This window comes from Phoxinus phoxinus, assembly GCF_949152265.1.
Source record: "Phoxinus phoxinus genome assembly, chromosome: 4".
In the NCBI taxonomy this organism is placed as follows: Eukaryota; Metazoa; Chordata; class Actinopteri; order Cypriniformes; family Leuciscidae; genus Phoxinus; species Phoxinus phoxinus.
In genome coordinates, this window is record NC_136879.1 from 35578307 (window position 1) to 35587987 (window position 9681).

At 38.4% G+C, this 9681-nt stretch overlaps 1 protein-coding gene across 2 annotated transcripts in view; it reads right to left on the bottom strand.

Annotated features, from left to right (window-relative positions):
• The window catches only part of tnfrsf19 (tumor necrosis factor receptor superfamily, member 19), a 31389-nt gene extending 24240 nt beyond the window's left edge, over positions 1-7149 (bottom strand). The window contains exons 1-3 of one of the 2 annotated variants that reach the window (XR_013797140.1): positions 6483-6875; positions 5551-5643; positions 4203-4313 (exon numbers count right to left, since the gene is read on the bottom strand). Coding sequence is in view for 1 of the 2 variants with exons in the window: in XM_079609391.1 (XP_079465517.1) it covers positions 4203-4313; positions 5551-5619 (180 nt within the window). In the remaining variant the exon portion in view is untranslated. Of the gene's footprint in view, positions 1-4202; positions 4314-5550; positions 5644-6482 lie in introns of both variants that reach the window. The other variant, XM_079609391.1, reaches the window with a different exon arrangement.
• Between the last annotated feature and the right edge of the window lie 2532 nt (positions 7150-9681).

Here is a 9681-nt window from a genome sequence, read left to right on the forward strand (position 1 = left end):
GTGAGAGAGCCAATGACAAGAGCTCTCCACAAAGCCTGGCCCCGGTTTCAGCCAATGTTAGAGAAGACTGATTTGGCTCTCTCAACACAAGCCCTCCGAAGTCTGCATATAGGGTGCCTGAACAGAATGACAGCTGTTGTTGCCTGCCCGTAGCCCATATAAGACCTTTCTCTCCAGCAGGGCATGAAGGATTGGGGGGGGTGCGGTGAATAAAAGAGGTATGGTCACTCCGTTTGAAGGCATGATGCCATTCCTGGAGAGATAATCAACAGCAGAGCAAAGGGGGGACGAGAAATCTAAGGAGCTCTGGAACCCCCTGTGGTTTTTCTGTTGGGAGTTTGCGGCAGGAATCCTCCAGCCTTTAGAAGCTCAAACAGAAAGATGAACATCATATAAAAGCCAATGAGGCTCCCGAATATGGCTCAGAGCTGTGGCTTAGTAGATATCACTTTGAGCTGTGGTCTTAGTATAGGCAACATGAGTTCGAATCTTGCTAGCAACATTTCCTAATTCTATCTGCATGCCTGATGGATATAAATGAGGATTCAGACTCCCAGATATGGCTCAGACTGTGTCTGCATGTCAGACCCTGGCTTAGTAGTCATCACTATGAGCTGTGGTGCTCATATGGGCAACAGGAGTTTGAATCTTACTAGCAACATTTCTGAATCTTAGCTGGACAACACCAGATGAATACAAATAAAGATTCAGGCTCAAAGATATGGCTCAGAATGTGTCTATGTTGTGTCAGAGCCGTGGCTTAGTAGCTATTATTATGGGCTGGGGTGCTCATATGGGAAACAGGAGTTCAAATCTTGCTAGCAACATTTCTTAATCCTGGCTGGATGCAAGATGAATACAAATGAGGATTTAGGCTTCCGGATATGGCTCAGAAAGTGTCTACATGTACAAGTTGTTATTACCCTAGGCCGTGGTGCTTATAGGAGTAAGAATCTTGCTCACAACATTTCCTAATCTTAGCTGGACACCAGATAAAAGCCTAAGTGGATTGCAGGCTTCAGAATTGGGATCAGAATTTGTTTACACTACTGGTCAAAAGTTTAGAATAATTAAGATTTTTTTTTAAATAGGTCTCTTATGATTACCAAGGCTGTCTTTATTTGATCAAAATCACAGTCAAAACTACCCTAGAAATCTAGACGCACCCTAGCGGCAGCACATTTTATTTTGCAGCCAGGGTGGTCAAGCAACTCTCCGTTGGCTTTCGAGCTGGAGAAACCAAACTCTAGTCAGGCCAATCACATCGTGTATAGAGTCGGCGGGCGGGCTTAACATAATGATGACAGAGTTGCGACGGTTCCCGGCCACTTGAAAACAAAGAATGGCTGCTGCTACTGGCGAACAACTGTCTTTCGAATCAGCTTTGGCCGTGACTCTGGAAGACTTGGAGTTAAGCTTTTCTTTGAGGACAATTCTTAAAAAAGGAAGATGTGTTCAGAGTTTTGGTAGAGTTTACTATCTCCGCTGGATGGTTGGTTGGTCCGCTGGTTGGTTGTAGCGCTATCCTATTGTGTGCATAAGGGAATTTGAAAGACTATCGTTCATCCCGCCCCTCGGATTGAGCCCTGCCAATGGTGAGTTCCTAGACCCAACATCTTGATGTGGGTCTGGCTTGCCAAGCTAAGTCAAAACAGTAATGTTGTGAAATATTATTACAATATAAAATAATTGTTTACTGTTTTACCGGTAATATATTTTAAAATGTAATTTATTCCTGTCGTGTCAAAGCTGCCATTACTCCAGTCTTCAGTATCGAATCTTCAGAAATCATTGTAATATATGTCAGAGCTGTACTGTAGCTTAGCAGTTATCACTGTGGTGCTCAAAAGGGCAACTGGAGTTCAAATCTGTCTCACAACATTTCCTAATCCTGTTTCCCCCTTCATTTCCTGATCTCCCCAGTTATCAACGTCAAATGGTCAAAAGATGTCAATAGACACTTTAAGGCCTTGACAGACATCTTACAATGGTGATCATTAAGCATGCTAATTACATGTTGGGGAACCTCAATGACAGATAGGCTATGTCCGATTATAACTATAAAATGAGGAGTCAATAATGCAGCAAAACAGCCAACTGTATTCTTCACAAAAGCCTGTTTTCACAGTACAGAACATTCTCGCCTAAAAGAACTCACCAAACCAGTACCTACAAGTACCATTTTTCCACAATCTCCAGATCAGATTTGAGTGAGAATGCCAAGCAAAACAGCGGGATGGATGTGATAGAGGAGAAAGCTGGATGAATGCATGTTCAGACACAAGTGTTTTGAAGTTCTCTTATTCAAAAAACCTAAAAACACTCCATTCAACTAAATTACCCTGAACTCTCGTGCTCATTAATACTTCCTATCAAAGCAAAGCTTGAACTTCTCACTTAACCCAAAAGGTAAGCTTTAAGAGTGAATCTTACAAAACCTGTCAAGAACATGTCTCAGTGATATTTTACCCAAAAACCAAAAGAAAGAAATAATTACAGTTCAGTCATGACAACTCGCTGAGTGGATTATTTCAAACCGGCATTTATTGGCATGGGGCATGGAATATGCATAGCTTGATTTTGGCGGACGATGATCCAGTCGTATGGTTTACAGCACACTGGATGTAACTGCATCTAAAATTATTCTATTGTATTTCACAGAAGACATCATAAAGGTTTTGAACGACCTGAGTGTGAGCAAATGATGACAGTACTTTCATATTTGGGTGAACTATCCCTTTAACAATTACAAAATGCCTATCAACAAAGCTGTTATCGGCCTTTTCAGGTGAAAGACAGTGTGTAGGTGGGGATTTGACTTGCTGTTTGACTAGTCATGGATCTTTGAAAAACAGTAAAAGGGCGTCATGTGAACTGTTCTACTCTTACAAAAACAAACCGTCTGGAAGAGCGTCTGAAGTGTTGAACATTAAAACAACAAAAATCTTAAGTTGTTGGTAATGTTATTACAGCTATTCTAAGTTTAAGTGTAATTTCTATAGAATAGAAAAAACATATTTCCCGAACACACCTCCCATCCACCATTGGTAACATCAAACGGAAAGCTACGCCATTGGTTGAGCCACTGTTGCTGTTGTCGGGCAGGTCGGGATGCTCAAACAAACAAAGCAATGTTTTGATAGCGCCACAGAGATAAAGTGTTTGTACTTTTTGGGAAATAAACCTACTAATATTAAAATGGGATAAAAAGAAAACTTTTTAGCATCTAAAGTAACTTAAACACTGTTTTTGTCCGCGTGATATTGTCCTTGCCCCAAAGAATAGGGTAAACCACGAGTGTTTGAATGGAAAAAGTAGGCAATCATTCACTACCTCCTCAGGCCCCAAAGCATTAATTGGCCGAAAAACATCTGATGCACTGAGGCGTATAACCAATAAGTGTGTGTTCATGTGTACCAACATGAAAGTCATGTGGTTAAAAAAAAAGCTTCTGCACTACATTTGTATACACCCAACATCCTGATGTACCTGCATTTCCCCGAGCATAAACTGTGTAATGATTTCCACACTTCAGAAATACCCCAGACCACCGTTTAGATTAGGTGGATTGTGCAAAACCACTTAATTTCTTCACGCCCATGTTTACAAGGCCTTGAAATTCTCAGAGGTGGCAATGACATTAAAAGGCTTGAAGGAGAAAAAACAGAAGATTGTGAGCAGGAGAGGATAAGAAGTGTGGGTGTAACTGATTAAAGCGTGGCCAGCGCTCTACAAAGGAGAACAGCGGTTTACCCATTCTCTTCATAAAAAGGAGGAAGCAATAAATAATTGGTCAGGACAAGCTATTCAAAACATTGGCATCCTCTCTCTTTTGGTGAACTCTTTGCTTTTGACCCGTTTGGTCGAGAAGTCTTTCATGAACTCTGTGAAACTGATGGGAACGCGTCTCTCCATCACAGATTTGATCGCATGCATGGATGAAACAGCTTTTTTTCTTTTTTTAAACAGCTTGAAGTAGAAGCTAAATATATTTGCACATTAATCTGACTGTGGTAGGTCAACTGAAAGGAAGGAATTCCAGAATAAGGCTCAATGGGAACCGATTCAAAGGAACAGAGCGCTTCGGGTATTATTTCTTGATTTAAGATGTAATCTTTTTGGGAAATTAAAAATACAAGTAATATATGTGCGCCAATGTTTCAAATTAGGCTGAAAGAAAAAATAAATAGTCTCTGGCAAACCTTAGATAGCTCTTGTCCAGCATCGCACTGCCGACAGGGAACACAGCTCCCAAACGTATCCTTGTATTCCTGTTCCCTGCAGTCTCTTCTCTCCTCCGCCATAACTGCAAGCTGTGAGGGACATGAAACCAGCACGGTTAATATTCCATCATTTTATGTGACGTTCACCAAAGTGAAGTGCACCAAAATGTGGAGATAAATATTATAATAATGATGATTACACTTGTGTTCTCAAGAACAAACAAATACACTGACGTTCAAAATTAGTGAGTTTTTTGTTTCGTTTCGTTTTTTCTTTTTCTTTTTTTAAGAAATTAATACTTTATTCAGTAATGATGCATTAAATTGATCAAAAGTGATAGTAAAGACATAATGTTACAAAATATTTCTATTCCAAGTAAATGCTGTTCTTTTTTATTCATCAAAAAATCCTGAAAAAAATGTTTCACGGTTTCCACAAAAATATTAAGCAGCACAACTGTTTTCAACATTGATAATAATAAGAAATGTTTTTTGGGGGTTTTTTTTGCAGAAAATCAGCATATGGACCCTTTTCACATTTCAGAAGCAGTTTAGTTGGGTAAACTTGTAAAGCGGTGAATGGAAGACGGGATGACAGCAAATTCTCCTATATCAAAAGATAAAATCCATGATGGTGTTTGTTCCACGACTTTCCAAAAGAGAGGAAAAAACGATTGAGATTGATTACATCAGTCAGAAGGTGTAGGATGCCAAATTTGTCGTCCCTCCCTCAGTCGTTGATTTAGAAGCACCCTCAAAGCAACGTTAATTTGCTTTTTGTCATTTACTGCCAAGGTAATATATCACACAGTAAAGTGTTATAAAAACTTGACTAGAACTGTGGAAACGTCATCAGCGTCTGTGAAAAGGGTTCATTACAATGATTTCTGAAGGATCATGTGACACTGAAGTAATGATGCTGAAAATTCAGCTTTGACATTACAGGAATAAATTACAATTTAAAATATATTACAATACAAAAAAATACAGGTATTTTAAATTGTAATAATATTTCACAACATTATTGTTTTTACTGTATTTTTGATCAAATAAATGCAGCCTTGGTGAGCAGTATACTGTAAAAAGTTATATGATCAATAAGTTATGACAACATTGTTTTACATTGCTTTAACTCATCAAATTAAGTTAACTTTTTTAAGTTGAAATGACTTAAACATCGAAGTTGATTGTACTTAAAAAGTTGAGACAGCAACCTTTTTTTTTTTACTGAGAGCACATCTCGGGGTAAAAAACAAGTCACGTATTAATTTGTTACTTTCTTAAAGTTTAAGAGTAAGCAAAGGGCGTTAATATGAACCAAACGTACCATAACACACAGTGGAAGGACGAGTATCCTGTGAAGAGTGAACGCAGAGAGGATCGGTGCCCGAGGCATTCTGAAAGGTCTTTCCCACACACACTGTGAAAGCACAAATCCTTTGATGAATGATTAATGGAGGACACTATTTGCCATTATCTCTCAAAACTGTGTGAACGCCAAGCAAACAATGATTATTATAAATCCATACCTTTTTTTATACAAATCTCCAGTCTAGAATACTAAGTGTTAAAATCAGACAAGAATAAAAGTCCCACTATCATTATATTAGCTTGTGCATCATTCAATTCAAATATTTAACAACATACAGATACTTATAAATCATATAGCCTAAGAGATGCTTTTTTCAGAAAGTTTTCTGTGATGGTTTAGAGGTAGGGAATATAATATACAGTTTGTACAGTATAAAAATCATTATGTCTATGGAAAGTCCCCATAAAACATGAATGACATGAACTCAATGTGTGTGCTCACACACACACACACACATGCGTGCGTGTGTGTGACTGTGTGTGTGTGTGGTTACATATTGATTAATAACTGTTTATTATTAATGGTTGAATCATCACCCTCCCCCCTTAAAAACACTAATATTGGCCAATAATGATTAATTTATTTGCTGGATAGGCTTATAATATAAGCTATTATAGACTATATAGGAAATTCCATAGGTAAATCCATATATGAAGATCTGCTATAATACATTGCGTTATGTTATATGACTTCAAAACATTACAACTTTTTTCTGTTACTTTTTGTCCTGGCATAGAACAGGATTGTAGGCTTACTGAATGAATTAAAAATATGCCCCTTATATAGATAGGCACTATGTGTGTGTGTTCTTCTGTAGTTAGTTTTCTGAAGATATTGATTTTTGGATTCATATGCGGTCAAAGCAGCTCGGCAAATGTCTTTCTTACCGATAACGCGTCGCTCGTGAGATCCCGGTGTCCTACGGAAAGCTGTTCAGGATGCGGTCTGAGCCCGTGAACCCGTCCCGTCCCGAGTCCAGCACTGGAGTTAAAGTTCAGATCAAACACTGCTGTCTGATGATGCCTGCAATCTGATCTCCCATCAGCATGTAGTACATCAAAGCTTCACACACGTCCTGGACAAGACGCGCTTTAATCGAGCCTGTTTACTCACTCACACCCCTCCATAATCCGAATACCTGCAAAAAGCACAGACTATCTGCATGATCCCGAGGCAGGAAAGCGGAAAGCGGCCAGCAGCAGCGAGTGTGATCTGATCTCTTCTTCTTCAGTCTTCAATGCTGCCCTGCGAGTGTTTGATGCAGAATTCCCTTTCATCTCCGTGACGTCACTCGCCGCGCAGCGATTGGCTGCATTGTCTGCTGAGGAAACTTTTCACACGTCGAGGTTGATTTCTCGAAATCGAATATTTTGCACTCTTGTGGTTACAAAAACGTATTTGAAGACACTTAAATATGAATGTTATTAGGTTAGATAACAGAATATCAAACCAAGTGTCATTTATTTAAGAGAGAGAGAAAAAAACGTTTTTAGGAAAAACAAATAAGTTTGAATAAGTGAAAACGCTGTTACCTTTTGTTTGGATCCGCTGAGTGTTCAATTAAACGCTGATGTAATATTTAATGTTCGAAGATGTACAAGTACTGGATGCCTTCTGCTGGTCATTTCAGAGAATTACACTCGAATTGTAAGCCACTTGTGGCATTTATGCTCCCTGTTCTCCTAAATCAAGTTTAAATCTTTCATTTAGATGCAACGGACCCCTCATGTTTTCTGCAATGTTTGCAGTAGCTATTTTCATTTGGTCACGTAAACTAGGTTTTAACAAGTCTGTGGAAGGAGCATAGTCTATTGACACAAGGAAAGCCCTTGAGCAGCATATTCATGACAACACAGGCATCACTGGATATTGCTTACAAATTGCTTAGTTTTCAAGGTCACAATCTCTTCATCTGTGCAATGACTTATTGTCTTAGATAGAGGGGCCAGATTAAACTCAGAGATCCACTGTGGATCTGAGAAGCAAATTAACTGCTATTTAAAAACATGAGAGTAAAAATATCAAAATTCAAAGGCCATACATTGAGTCATGCACATACCATATTAAAATATGGCTCTTTACTGTCCTCTTAGTTGCTTCTTGCTGTAGCTTAATTGTTAAAGGTTTGCACTTGTAAACACAAAGCTAATGTGCACTGGTGCACCAGACCATAATCTCACAAACAAAGTAAATCCTTGGGGTGAACTAGTCTAGCAGCGCTACCCAAATGCTCCACGGGACGAAATTCCCATGGCAGACCTATACCCATGTCCTGGGATCTGAGCTAAGAACAGATCTAATGACAAATCGAATGACAAGCATTAGCAACCGGCAGTGAAATGAAGGGAACAGCAGTGACTCGGTTCCTTGGGGCTCAAACCCTCTGATTATGGCTCTGAGCTCTAGACATGCACTCACTTAACATTTATGTAAATCATTTTAATGTCATTATCATTATTCAACCTCTTCTGAACATCTATTCTTATCCGTTAACATTACAAGAATTTCAGATGAGGTTTAAAACATGTTTTTATGTGTTTTAAACTGTACAACTTGACAGGAAAACACACACACACACACACGCACACATACGTCTGGTTCACTATCTTTGTGGGCACTCTCCTTAGACGTAATGGTTTTTATACTGTAAACTGTTATTCTATCCCCTTACACTAACCCTACCCCTAAACCTACCCATCACAGACAACTTTATGCATTATTTAATATTTTGTACATTAAAAAATCTTGTTCAATGATTTATAAGCTGGTTTTCTCATATAGGTCCCCACGGTGACACGAGTCCCCATGAGTCAGTGTGCATTTAGGTTGAAGTCACCACCGGGATAGAAACACACACACACACACAAACACACACGCGCACACGCACACGCACACACACACACACACACAGCAAGAAGTTCAGAACAGAGGCATGCAGGATGAGTCCTGCTGTACTTAAGGCACAGTCTGATTTCTTTAGGTGTCATTAAGTTGCACGATATTTATGTGCATAAAAAATAACTTAAAGTGCTCTGTTTTTTAGAGTGAGTATCTCACAGTGGTATTCAGCTAAAAGCATCATGCGTCTGCATGTGTGTCTATTATAGACCTCGTTGGTGTGGTAGTTAATTAATACTGCCCTCTTGTGGATATTAGATGCCAATGACACCAAATATGGTCATCCTTGTGCGAGGGACCCCCATCCTAAAATGTCAATAGTTTAACGTATAAAGACCCTGTTTATACTGAATAAAATAATATTATTGAAATATCTTAAATATTATTTGGAAAATATTTAGTTTCTATTAAGTTACATTATTGTTTCTTTTTTGTAATGTACCAATACTGTACTGTTGGATGTATTTATTAAATTTTGTCTGAAATTTTTTTATTTTACTCATTTATTTGTTTGTTTTAACTATTTCATACTATGGTACTACAGTGGACAGCTATTCAAAAAGCCATTTCTTTCATATTGTGATTGCACACAGTTGCACACGTGGACAATAGTGCATTAGACTGCCACCTATTGGCAAGCCGTTGTATGTGAAATGTTTTTTTCTTCTCCAAACCAAGATTGCCGACGGCCAGTCAGAAGTTGCATCCATTCCTACTATCCCAGGACACTCTTGCAGGTATAATAAGATGTTATAACATCAAGTAACATCTAATGAGTCATATTATTGTTAAATCTTACAAGTATTGATTTCAGATTGGGAGGAAATTCTGATTCATCATCTTTCAAATTGGACTATAGCTTAAATTCATACTATTACTGTGACTGTTGTTCTTGAAAATACATAATCTGCAGTAACTTTTTTGGTAGTAAATAAATGTATTTGTGTCATTAGAATGTAATTTACAGTTACGTCAAAAAGTAATCTGACTACATACATAATGTTACTTGTAATAATATCAAAAAAGTAATTGATTACATAATGCATGCTACTAACTTATACTCTGGACTGGAGGCAGCATCAGCGTTTGAGTTGTACCTGCAGATCTTTGATGGAATCACATCCTCGTGTTCTGATAAGAGTAATAAAGTCACAGGGAAAAAATCCCGACTGAAGTTGTCATAATTAA